The sequence below is a fragment of the Carassius gibelio genome, chromosome A1 (genome assembly GCF_023724105.1).
Source record: "Carassius gibelio isolate Cgi1373 ecotype wild population from Czech Republic chromosome A1, carGib1.2-hapl.c, whole genome shotgun sequence".
Classification (NCBI taxonomy): domain Eukaryota; kingdom Metazoa; phylum Chordata; class Actinopteri; order Cypriniformes; family Cyprinidae; genus Carassius; species Carassius gibelio.
This window is the reverse complement of record NC_068371.1, coordinates 12,657,425-12,671,496: the sequence shown is the minus strand read 5'-3', so window position 1 is coordinate 12,671,496 and position 14,072 is coordinate 12,657,425. Positions and strand designations below refer to the sequence as shown.

At 36.1% G+C, this 14,072-nt stretch overlaps 1 protein-coding gene across 1 annotated transcript; it reads right to left on the bottom strand.

Annotated features, from left to right (window-relative positions):
• Positions 1 to 5,853: 5,853 nt before the first annotated feature.
• LOC127995978 (SLIT and NTRK-like protein 5) lies at positions 5,854 to 13,119 on the bottom strand. Its single transcript, XM_052591916.1, has 2 exons — positions 12,562 to 13,119; positions 5,854 to 11,032 (listed from the first exon to the last, which is right to left on the bottom strand). Exon 2 carries the CDS (start codon positions 10,973 to 10,975, stop codon positions 8,372 to 8,374), a length of 2,604 nt encoding a protein of 867 aa, XP_052447876.1. The 5' UTR covers positions 10,976 to 11,032; positions 12,562 to 13,119; the 3' UTR covers positions 5,854 to 8,371.
• Positions 13,120 to 14,072: the final 953 nt, after the last annotated feature.

Genomic DNA, 14,072 nt, shown 5'->3' with positions numbered 1-14,072 from the left:
AGTATACCGCACATAGGTTTTCAATGGAGGGACAGAAAGCTCTCGGACTAAATCTAAAATATCATAAACTGTGTTCCGAAGATGAACTGAGGTTTTACGGGTTTGGAACGACCTGAGGGTGAGTCATTAATCACATAATTTTCATTTTTTCGATAAACTAACCTTTTAAGAGTATGCAGACAAATGCTGGACAAGCTCATCTTGTACTCTAGTGCAACTAATAAACACTTTTATTAAAGCATGAGGCTTGTGCAAATTAAGAATATGATTCTGAAATCCAGTTCACTTTGACTACTAATTTACTAATTCAATATTCCTTCAAGTGGGTGTTCCTAGAGGAGATTGAAATCATTAGTTCAAGGTAATTGCTCATGAATTATAAAATCACCACAGTTAAATAAAATGCTGCTGGAAGATTGAAAGCAAACATTTTATAGCACATTGTGTACATGATTTATGGTAACAAACTACATTAGTGGTACTGATCAAGCATTTTAATTGAGACAACAAATTTCAGTATTTGGTAGCACTTTACTAAAAGGTTTCATTTGTAGTATGTAGTATGTTATATGATTTACAGGAACTATTGACACTGAAATGCAATGATAACATAATATTAGGAAGGTGCATGGATATAAATCAGCAATGTTACCATTTAACATAGAAAAGCACATATCTGAAACGCATTACAGCAATTAACTTAAGAAATGTCAAAAAAAAAAAAAAAGGCCCAATCCATATTGATTTTTGACAGGTGTTTTACCCATATTTTAAATGATGTATTGCTTCATGATAAGTTTAGCTATCTGTGAACATACTGGCAATTCTGGCAGGGCATTACGCAATTTATTTATTGTTTTTTTTTTCTTTTTACAAAAAAAGAAAAAAAAAAAAAAAAACTATAACTCACTTTCTTTTTCCAGTTCCGTTCGCACAAGCATGAAACAAACATCTTTGTGATGATAGATCTTTTGCATTGTCTTTCCTGTTGCATCTTCATTAACACAACATCAGTCTCACATGAGCAGGAAATTACAGTGTCAATTTCACCAGCACACCAGCACTTCAGTAGACATGCCATCTCATACACCATGTTTCTTTTTGAGAGGCTCAATTTGGATCAGCATTGTAGCTCCTTGCTGTGATTTCTGCTAGAGACAGCAAAACCAGGGCAAGACAAAATGACTAAAGAACAAAATCAAACAGAATGAATTTTAGAGAAAATTGAGCTTCTGCTGAAGCACATAAATTAAACATACATTTATTTTTTGACAATGCAAAAAAAAAAAAAAAAATAGAGGAAGAAATAATGACAATACGGAAAACATCCATAGGAAACCATCTCCATATAATGGGCATGAGTCATGCATGAAACAACATTTTTATGTATGGGAGATTATGTTTCAATCCAGCATGATTTGTGCAAAAAAAAAAAAAAAAAAAAAAAAACTGTGTGTGTGTGTGTGTATCTGCACATTTCTGTGCTGAAAATTACATTACAACCAGAAGCAATCGTCAAGCAAAACCCATAAGCCTCCAGAAATGGCAATGCTTAAATCTACAGGAGCATAAAAAAAAAAAAAAAAAAAAAAAAAAAAAAAACATTCCATGGTAATAGTAGTGCTTGCATTTGTTGCATGCTGAAACGTTTCAATCTACAAATAATAATAATAATTAGTATTATTATTATTAATAACTAATTAACTAATTTACAAATTCTCTAGTCTTTTACTTGGCCTATTTCGAAAGGAAACGGAAAGTATTATTTCAAAATAGTTTTATAAAAACAACTTGTTTAATAAAATATATATGTAGACAGACAGACAGACAGACAGACAGACAGACAGATAGATAGATAGATGTTTCTAAGTTCTAGTATTTACTGATGTTTAATGCTGTTTGTTATCGCTCCAAATAATGATGGCACTTCCTAGAGGATGTAACTGGATAAGTAACTGGATTTACTTAGTTATAAAAAGGTGAAATTATATTGCTTTTAAAAATGCATTAATTGTTAGTAACTTTTTTTCCTTTTTTTTTTTTTCTTTTTTTTTGTTTCAATCATGACAAGATAGTGGCCAAAGTTCCCAAAGCCATTTAGTGTAATGATATACAATTCAGCAATTTTACATAATTTTGATATTGTATAACATATGATTTCCATTCTTTAAAACTGTGTGTAATTTCTTTTTTTTTTTACACATTTTAATTTTTTATTTATTTATTTATTTATTTTACAGCAATCTCTACACTTTATGTGGAGGACATGAAAATGCACTGCATGCAAGGAAAAACTAACTGTTTGCACTCCAGCTGCCCACAGTCACTGCTCAAGTACAAATTTAATGGGACAGTGCAGTCAGTTCTTTGCTGTCTGTTTTTTAACATTGCAGTATGCATTGTGAGCTTTTCTTTAAAGTGACATATTATTCCCTTGAAATAAACTCGAGTCTTTAGCATTACATGCACCAACTGCTGGGAAATGTAATTAATTAACAATAAAGTACATGACATCAGAAAACATGTTAACACATTATTCCCTGTTTCACCCAATGTGAGTTTGGCTGTTCTGTGACTATGATGTAAGGCCTGTTGTTACCGGCAAACGGCTTGAAACACTCAATGAGTGATACATAAACCTATGTTTTTAATTTGTATGTATGTATGTATGTATGTATGTATGTATGTATTTACAGTCATAACAAGGACTGAGATGCAAGGAGCCAGTAATGCAACTCTTGCCATTTATCAAACGGCATTGTTACTGTGGCCGCTAGGTGCCATTTTGTGAAAACAAATAAAAAATAAATACAAAAAATGTAGCAATAAATACAGCATGAGGTCTAAACCAACACAGAACCCATCAGCGTTTCAAAGGAACCGGTGCTGGTAAGAAAACGCAATGGTTGTCTGTTGAACCAAAAATATATTTTATAATGCTACAGGATGAATCCACAGAAAAACATAAGATTATTGTTCACTATATGAGGGTGAATAAATGAAAATGTATCATTTAATTCATTTCATTTTAGGAATATTAGAGATACATTTAATATTCTATAGATCTCAAAGGACTTATAAACATGTATACATCTATAAAATATTGTATGTAGGTTTCAGATGCTTATAAATACTAATGAGATCACATTTGCCACTTATACAAGAGGAGGTTTTTTTTTTGCCATTACATGGGATAGAACAGTAAATAACATGTTGAATTATTCACACAAAACAGCAAAATAATACGCTCTTAGGAAAACACTTAGTCAAATTTTGCAAAGATTGTCAAATATTTGTGGTATCTGTATAACATTTGCACATTCAAATGTATTTCTGGAAGTATTTCTAGAAGTAGTTTTCTTCAACAAGGACATGGATAGAGATTCACAAACGAAAACTTTGCCCCTGGACAAATCTCCATCTACAAGTTTTAGCCAAAACATAAATCTCCAAACTCACACTGACCTACATTAAATTATATTTAGCTCTTGTGAAATGAGAACAGCATCGCTGCGTTGACGTCAACATCAGGGTTTCCTTTCTAATTCTCTTTGCTTCAGTTGTTAGTTTAGCCCAATGAAATCTAAAGGGAATTGAGACGAAAACAAATTAGTCGTGTTTTTGCACATAACACAGCCTGCAGCTCCTGCAGAGGGGCCTTTTCGGTGTCTCTTTGTTACGCTCATTTCTCTATCAGTTTAAAACTGCTAATTCACCAAAAATATACTAATTAAAACAATTTTCCTCAACAGTCCGAAAAGATGAAGCCACTTTGGATGTCATTTGAAGTATATGAATGCACTCATAAGAAGCACAGTTAGCCATGTTTACGGCAATTTCCCTTGGGTTAGCCAGTAACCAACAGGTGTCTAGTTGCTATGGTGACAGCTGGCAGTTACTAGCCCAAAAGCATGGCTAACTGTGTTTCTCACAGCATCCGAGAACTTGGCTATGAGCAGCACACTTTATTCATTTGAATGGATGAAGTATGCAATCTGAATACTTTATGAACCACTTTATTTGCTTCTAGGGGCCCCACTGAAACCCAAATTAGGCATTGTCCACTGTCCAAATTGATTGGATTCTACTGAACACTTGATTTTTAAGATAAACACAAACAGGAACAAACCCCTAAACCATTCAGTGTGTAATTATCTCCATTAGCTCTTGGCATATAGCCTGAGCAAGTAAAGCAATATTTTTTTTTTTACATTTTGCATTACGTAGCATGTCCTACATAACCTCAGCCGCATGCCGAAAGAGGTCCAGCAGAACAATATCTTGAATATAACTGGATATTTCATAAAATTAAAGTACAGTCATTAAAGGTCTACATCTAAAACGTATTTGAATTGCTTATACAATATGTATCCATTTCACATATTCACATAAACAAATAAACTTGATGAAAGACATATGTCAGTCATACGGATACAAATAATAGATTTTTGTGTGAAAATAAGTGAATGTTTTTTTAAATACACAATAATCAGGCTTATATGTGTATCATCAAAAGTAGAAAAGAAAATATATTAAAAAAAATGAATGAATAAATCAATGCATTTATGAATTAATTAATCAATCAGTCAACCAATGAATCTTTCGACTTTGCATATTAAATAATTGAATATTGCTTGTTCCATAGCTAGCCATAATAAAAAAATAAAAAAATAAAAAAATAAAATAAAATAAAATAATAATAATAATAATAATAAATTAAATAACAAATGAATATATTTATGCTTATAAATGCATTTTGAAAATATGAATATATAAACAGAAGGAAATAACTGATAATAGCTATAAGAGCAGAAATCATACCTGATCCTTAACAGAGATCATTTATGTATCACATTACATTTACTGGTTTCCAATAAATGGCATGTTTTTGTGACATATCAGGACAAACTTCGTATAATGACATGGGTATGACACAGGTATTAAAAGGAGAGGATGACTTATGAGGACATAACCCATGTCCTCATTTTTCAAAACGATTATAAATCATACAGAATGAGTTTTTTTTTGAGAAAGTAAAAAAGCACAAAGTTTCCTGTGAGGGTTAGGGTTGGTGAAGGGCGATAGAATATATAGTTTCTACATTATAAAAACCATTACGCCTATGGGATGTCCACACTTTTCACAAAAACAAACATGTGTGTGTGTGTGTGTGTGTGTGTGTGTGTGTGTGTGTATATATATATATATATTTATATATATATATATATATATATATATATATATATATATATATATATATATATATATATAATAATAATAAAATCAGAGACGCAAACAACACTGTACAACAGTGACAGACCTGCTTAGATGCATGTAATGCAAAACATATGATTAATCTGCTTAAAAAGACCCACACACAGAGCCAAATAATTCAGCAAGGGCACAAATCAAAAAAGGAAATGCGCAAATAAATGACTAAACCTTTGAAAAAAATAAATAAATAATAATAATAGTATAAAAAATATAAAAAAATAGGGTGTGTAAACAAATCTGCAATACATATCAAACAAGATCAAATTTGATCATCTCCAGGCCAGATGGCAAACCAGCATCGTTACAGGGGCTTAAATGACTCCCAACCTGCAAAATCATCGCACTTTAACGTTTCCCCATGGCTCAAGGAGTTCTATTAAATACCATGATTAAACTAATCAACAGACTCATTGGTGCCTGTCAGATATCATCGCTGCCTTCTCAATTAGCCAAAGCTCCTTGAACTCAATTGCAAATGCCGTCAGTCGCATGCCATCTCCCTCCCTGGTCCTTTATACTGCACCCCCCCCCCCAAAAAAAAAGGATAAGTGAAATAATCAGTGGGGAAATGAAACATCGTAGTGTCCCCTGACAGCCCCTCCAAAACCCATTACGCTGATTAAGAGGCATCATTTGCGATTTGTAGATATGGAAAATGCAACTGATTTCTTCGTCTTACTTTTGAGCCACCAAAACTAGTAATGCAGCCCTCACTGTTCAAACCTTTTGGTTCAGAGCGCACATTAGCTAATATCCAAAAACAATATCAGCTAATGGTACGAGGAATGAGCATGCATTAAAATGTAGATAATTTTGGTGATGGGGCTGGGAACATGCTTTACCATATTGCACAGAAATGCATCCTAAACTTGCCATAGTAACAATTGCGGTATTTTGACAACCTTAGAAAAATGACACCCCTGGCGTTTGACCCTTTTGTTGCACAATATCCTTGATGCAGATGGATGAAAATGAAGTTTTCTTGCTGTAGAGCCAGGAGTGAAGTTTTATTCATGCCTGCTAATCCAGATTTTCTGGAATTAAAAAATACAAAGAAACAAGCAACATAAAAACCCAAAACATGAAAATAAGTTTACAGAGTTAAGCATTCAAATAAAATAAAAAAAGCACAGTCCTGACAATCAACCCTTGCACATTATTAATTACATGAACATCCCTCAGCAGCACATCAGTATGTAACAATATGACAAGGTCGGTCCTCTCATAATATCCCCTGCGTGGCTTTACAACATTGTGTCTGACCCCTTTCAGCTTATAAAGACAAGTTGTCAGGTTACCCAACTTTTTCACGCCCCCTCATCCTCAGATGCAGCCTTCATCTTCCACAGCTATAAAAAGATCCACATCAGGCTCAAAGTGGAATAGGACCCTTGAGCCTAGTGAGGCACTGGGTACAAAGCAGACCTCTTTATCATTGAGTAGAGGGCTGGGTCAGCTTCCCTCCCAACACTCGACACAGCAATTTACAATCCACCGGCAGATACAGCTGTACCAATATTTAAGTCCGTCATGGTACAGAGGGCAAATGGTGAAGTTATTTTAAAGCACCTCTAAAGATCAAAGTAACATTCAAATAATCCATTGATCCAAGGGCTTCTAAACAACTAGCAATCTCCAAAAGCATTTTCCGATCGTTTAATACAAACCCTCATTTTGAAGTCATCTGCTTGTATACTGCTAGAATGATATAATTTCACCTGTTGGTAATAGTAGTTTACCTCTATTATTAGCAGAGCAGAATAGTTATTATTGATTTCTTGTTGTTTTCCACACAATAAGAATAGTTAAGCCTATTTAGCACCATATTGTGTGTCCCACTCTCCTGTTTGAAGAATAAGGGGTTTGCGAGCAGAACAAATATATACAATCTACCTGAGTTGAGAGGTTCAACGAGTACCAGGCTTAGTGTATTGATTTGAGCTATTGAATGAACTCCTGTGAACTTACAGTGGGTTTGCAATTGCTGGTTACCTGGTGAAAGCTGTAATCAAGCTGCTTTTCATTTCCAACAAATATCTATAAGAACTGGACATCATATTTATTGATGACAGAAACATATTTTGGTCAATATAGTGCAATAAGTGTAAAGCAATCAAAACAATGAAAACGATAAGGGTAAGAGATTTGCGAATGCTTGTATAAAAATAGGTGTAACATTAAAATATCAGTATTACACAACATAATTATTACTTCAATTATTATTCATGAATTTTGATATAACATATTAAAAATACATATTAAGAATGAATACACATATTCATTTTTAATATATAATATATATTCTAATGTTAGCAGGGAAGATCCTGTGGCCTTTCATCTTCCAAAAAAGTGCAGACAGCATACAAAGACACTTTATCTTTAAAATCACTAAATAATGCAAAGTTTCTCTTCGACATTGGGGTGTGCCACTGCTGAAAAAAAGCTACTTGTACAATGCAAGCTGCAGTAAGTGATCTGAAACTACAAACAAAATGTTCTTACAGAGAATCATGAGACATGACACATATAATATTTATGAGCAGTGAAAAAAATTTTGAAAATATATGGCAGAGAGTATACCAATAAATACAGTACTTACTTACAGACTAAAGCAGAGAAATTGTCCTGCTCGATTGGACGCGCTGCTGTATAGTGTTTCTGTCAGTAGGTGTTTTTTTTTTTTTCTTTTCTTTTTTCATTCTTGTATGTGAAACCCCTCCCTGACCCCATTAAATTCACTATATCTGTATGATTATATCCCTGAAAATGTATTTGGGTGCGATTAACCTGTACATTTAGATTTATGTGTATTCAATTATTGACTTAAAAAAATAGATTTTGGATTGCCAGTTTTATATCACAACTCGTGCTTTCATCCAAGTTCCGCAAGCTCTGTTTATTTATTATAATTCTTAGTCATTTCTGTAATGCCATGTGGTTCAGAAATTAAAATGTAACATAGTTTGGCACACCCCTCTGTAGGTTTTGGATTTTTTTTTTCTTCTTTTAAGTTGGTGTATATTGTGCCACGGCACACTCCAGTTTGATTCCGTTTAACGGGTAAATGCTTATACTGCATTTATAGATAGACCAAGATTTAAAACTGGCTCTGTGTTGTCTGTTTCTCAAGAACTTCGAGGTAGTCCGGCTCTATTTGAAGTTTTGCCTTTAGTTCCAAATATTCATTTCTGTTAGGCTCCAGGAAAACAGTATTTGGTGCTGTACCATATAGCAAAGTCTCTCGTATTCCTTCAGGATGTAAGAACTGTCGTCTGACGTCGAAGTTTTGTTGGTATGTGTACGGGACAGGCCCAGTGTACTTATATTCAAACCTGCTGCCCGATGACGATAAGGATTTATCCGGCTCCAGGATCCCTCTGAAGAAGTGTTCTGCATCCTGAATGGGGGATGGCTGCTCACGAGGCTCAATGGTGCTCACTGTGTAATTGGGGCTCCTCAAAGTGACCTCCTGGTCCTGCTCAGCAATGCTCCTGTAGGTGACCTTGAGTTCATGAAGATCGGGGTAGTCCTCCACAGCATTAGCTTCCCGGGACCTGTAGATTGGGTTTTTGCACATGTGACCTAACGGATGTGGGATGTACTCATAGACGTGACCTGCTGGAGCCTTGACCTTGGGGACAGAGCGATTGCTATAGAGATTGTACTGCAGGTTGAAGGAACTCACGTCTGAATTGTTTGTGCTGGTACGGTCACTCTGAGACTTTTTACGCCTCTTCATCACCACCACAAATAGGCCGGCTGCCACAAAGACAGACATAATGAAAACAAGAAGGAGGCTTAGAATGAGGACAGACAAAGGAACATTACTGGAAGGGGTGTTAAACCTCTGGGGTGTCTCCGTTGTGGTGATTCTCTCTGCTGAAGGCTCCTCAGAAGGAACCACGGTGGAAACAATGATGTCAGAGTAATCTGGACATAACTGCTCAGAAGGGATGACCCGCATATCCTGTCCTGCAAGCTGCTTGGGAGTCACACATTTGACATCATTGACCACTGTTCCAGTGTTCAGCTGCTCCAACCAGATTTTCATGCCAACCACATCACAGGAGCAATCCCAAGGGTTCTCGAACAGGTCAATCTGAACCAGGGATTTCAGCTGGTCCAGAACTCCACTCACAGGCAGGTTTTGAAAGTGGTTGCTGCGAAGGTTGAGGCGGGAGAGAGGCAGACTAGAGAAGATGTCTCCTGGCAATGTTTTTAAAAGATTGTTATTGAGGAAAAGTAGCTGAAGGTTGGGCACAAAGCGGAAGGTGCCACCTACAATCTCTCGAATCTTATTATATTCTAAATATAAGTACTGCAGACTTTTTAGCCCAAAAAACATATCTGCTGTGAGTCTGTCAATTAAATTGCCATTCAAGTACAGCCTTCGTAGGTTAATTAAATCCCCAAAGGCTCTGTCATGTATGAGTGCTATCCGATTGTTTCCCAGGTGCAATAAATCCAGTCCCTCAGATTCCACAAAGTCAGATCTACGTACGACAGGGATGTAATTCCCTGTGAGGTACATCTTTTTAGGATTGTATGGCTTGGGCTTCAGATCTGATATGTTTTCTATCTTCCTTTCCTGGCAGTTGACATTTAGCCCCAGGTCAGAGATTTGCAGATTGCATGTACAGGTGGTTGGGCAGTCCAAAGGCACAGGAGATTTGGTCTGAAAAGCAATGATGGGCCCGTAGTTGTAGGGGATTGCTGGGATTCGAGAAGTAGGCTTGGACTTGGTTTTGCTGGATTGGCGAGTGCCTTTGGTTGGCCTAGATGAGGATCGCAGGACAGCTGAAGATGTGGCTGATGATGTCACGGCCACTGGCGTGGTCTGGAAATAGCTGCTGGTGCTGAGTGGGGGTGGAGGGCGCATCTCATACTCTGATATGGCCCTTCTGGGACACAGCTCCTGCTTTGAGACCTCGTCCAGATCCCTGCCATGGAGCCTGAAAGGAGTCTCACAAACCACCTCCCCCACCAGAGCTGTGTAGGCGATGCTCTCCAGCCAAGCCTTAAGCGCAATAAGCTCACAAGAACAATTCCAAGGATTTTCCTCAAGCTGTAATTCCACTACTTTATCCATATGCTCCAAAAGGCCAATATAAGGGAACATTTTTAAGCGGTTGCCCCTAAGATCCAGGTGTGTCAAGGGCACATTTCGGAAAATGTTTGTGGGCAGAGAGGACAACAAGTTGTCATTGAGAATCAGCACAGTCAGTTGATGAAGCCTGCTCAAAGAATTAGGTTCAATAGTGCTAATAAAATTATAGTCTATCTGAAGATATTCAAGGCTCTCAAGTCCGACAAAAGTGTCATCCCTAATAATGTCTATTTTGTTATTGTTCAGATGTAATCTCTTTAATCCCTGGAGTCCATTGAATGCCCCGCTCTCCACCTCAGATAAGTCATTATTACCTAAATGCAAAATGGTAACTCCTGTATAGTTGATGAAGTCATTGACAGATAGTTTTTTTAGCAAATTACCTGTCAGCAAAAGATGGTATATAGAAAAATGCACTGGGCTTATTTCCGACAGTCTCACAATGCCCTTGTTCTCACAACTGACCGTCAGAATGCCTTCCTTCTCCTCGCAAGTGCACAGATTCTTACAGATCTCTCCATAATTGTCATACATCTCAATCAGACTCAGAGATGTGGCAACCAGCAATAATATTTTCAGTATCCAGATATTCATTTTCTTTTGCAGGAATGACCCAGCTCACGGTAGTGCAGTTGTAGTTTGGGGTGTCATCTAGAAAAGGAAAAGACGTGATGAATGTCTGTTACATGAACATGCACTCTCTGCATTTGAAAACTACATATGCTGGACCATTATGTTATGGGAATATTTCAGTTAAAATGTGCAGGATACTTCCCATTTATGTAAAGCAAATTGTTCCTAGTCAATGCAAAAGCAGATACTGGTATAAATAAGCGATGTGCGCTGTTCTTTAGCCTAAATTTTGCATTGCAAGGGGTCTTAAATTGATTAAATATAATTTGTAGTGCTGTCTGTGTTTAAAAATATCAGAATATTCTCACACCAAACTTTATCAATGCCCCCTAGCAAATGCATTGTTTATTCAATACAATACATCATGTGTATTATGTAATTATCATTATATTTCAAATACAACCACATTTGATCACGGCATTTCTAAAAACAAAAAAGAGAGAAAACGTTCTCGCTCCTTTGAAATTTAAAGTAACATCGATTGGCAAAAAAAAAAAAAAAAAAAAAAAAACTTTTCATACGAAATTTGGGAATGTATTTCCAAGATATAAACCGGAGGCATTTCAACTCAAAGATACAACACGTAAAGCCAGCTGCTCGTTCACTGAACAAATAGACACATCTCTATTGTTTCCAACTTGAGCATCTGCCGCTTAACGAGACAGATGTCCACATACACATATAATTTTTAACTATATTTACACAAATCGTTTTAAAATATATTAAAAGTCATTTTTGTTTCAAACCAGAGACCCTTATGCATTTTTTTTCGTACTCACCCCACATATCCGACTACTCCAGTTTTTATAAACTCTTAACGAGTAACGAAGTTAAGCCTCGGAGTGCAAGACACATATACGTTTCACAGAGGTGTTTACATTGAATTTCTCTATTTGATGCTGTATGTGACAGTCACAGCTCATCTCTCAGGCGAGAAAGACGCGAGTTGATTAAAAGCAAAACGCGACGTCATCTATTAAATCACGATTCTATCTTTATGGAAACAATACTATATTAAAACATTTTGTTGTGTAGAAGCATTTGTATTCATGCGAAACACCCCCCCCCCCCCCTCACCCCATAAACACACAATTAGACGCACACGCACACACACACACACACACACACACGTAGATACAACACTTGAGTCTGATGCGCTATAATATGATCCACAGTCTACACTGGTCATGTTGACTGTGTAGAAATTGAATACAAACAATAAATAAGTAAACAACAATTTAACTAAAAGAGATTCATCACAAAACAGCTCATTCATCGCGGACCCAAGCCGATCTTTCCAAAGCAACGCGTAATGCCTCATAACTGAGGCTCATAAATTTAGTGCCGCGAGCTTGTGAAGCACATATGAAGTTGTGTACCGCATTCATAACCGAATAGTTCACAAGCCGACACAATTGTTCAAGAAGCAGTTGTCAATACCAGCGCAATAACTGTGTTTCAGCACCACGGACAGCTCCAGCCGCAGCAAAACAGGGCTTCGTGTGCGATTGCTTGCTTTGCTTTGAAAGACAATCCATGTTTCTTACCCGCTTAAACGTGGTCAATTCGAAAGCATCATGAGCACGGCAAATCCATAACCTTGAAGACACCGGTCCCTCTTTAGCTCGACTGTATAATAATCCGTGAAATGGTTCGTGATTAGCTCGGGTATCACAAACTCTCCTGGAAACGTGACTGTCAGCGGGCTGAAAAAAAGGAACAGCATAAGTTTAGGAATTTATCTTGATGTGCATCGCCATTCCCTGGCAAAATCCAACCAGTGCAATGTCCATTTTAAACAAAATGTATCCACAAGCAAGGCAGTCTATCCTTTATTCTCAGAAATAGACGGCCAAAGTAGGCATCCCCAAGACGCTTGAGAGTGGTACGGCTGGTATCGCGTTGTATACTGCCGGATGTACATGTGATTTCTTCGCTGATATCTGGTTCCTCCAATGCAGTTTTGTCCGTTTTATTTTATTTTTTTAATGTTATTATTATAATAATAATAATAATTATTATTATTACTATAATAATAATAATTATTATTATTATTATTATTATTATTATTATTATTATTATTATTATTTTGGCAAGAGGTTCCCATAAATCCGTCTTTGGAGATGTGTTGCCATCTTAACTAGTGGTTCAACTAGTGTAACTTGGATTTCCATTGGCTCACTGTTGCTGTACTGTCGTCAGATCAATTGTGAATTTGGGGCAGGGTACAATATTCATGAGAGGACTTAAAATAAGAGCATCGTGCACAATATGTTGCTCGCACACTGCCCTCTCTATCTTATTTTACGCAACAGCATAATTGAAGGGTGATGGCCATGGTAAGACAATCGGAGAGAGAGAGAGAGGAGGAAGAAAGAAAAGGCAGAGAGAGAGAGAGAGAGAGAGAGAGAGAGAGAGAGAGAGAGAGAGAGAGAGAGAGAGAGACCCATAGAGGGCAGTGTAATTCGGTAAAATAAGCTATTTTCCCCCCTTTTGTATGCAGTATAAGGACCCATTTAACTAATATCCTACAGTGTAGTTCTATTTTGCATAATTAATTATTATTATAATAATTATTAATTATACCTATTCACTGTTATCCCACCGGTCACTATTGTGACCATCAACATGTTTTCTCATTCTATGACCAGACTCAATAAAACTAAATATATGTGAATGCATATATAAATACTAGACATAGGAATAATTAAATAAATTTAAATAAAAAAAACACACACATAATGTGACCCCTAGAAGTATGGCAACTGAAGTCACACCTATGTATGAATGTCAGTGTATTAATTTACAAAATATGAAACAGGAAAAATAAATAAATAAATTAATAGTTTTGGGTGCTAAAACAATAAATAATATTGACTCGTCACAACATCCTTCACAGATAGTTAGCTAAAACTAAAACCATTAACTGAAATACAATATTTTATAAAGTTTAATAAATTGTAGCTTAAATCTACAATAATAATAATAAAAATAATAATAATGACAAAAGCACACAACAAAAGAAAGCAGAATTAAGAAATAAAACCTATAATAATAA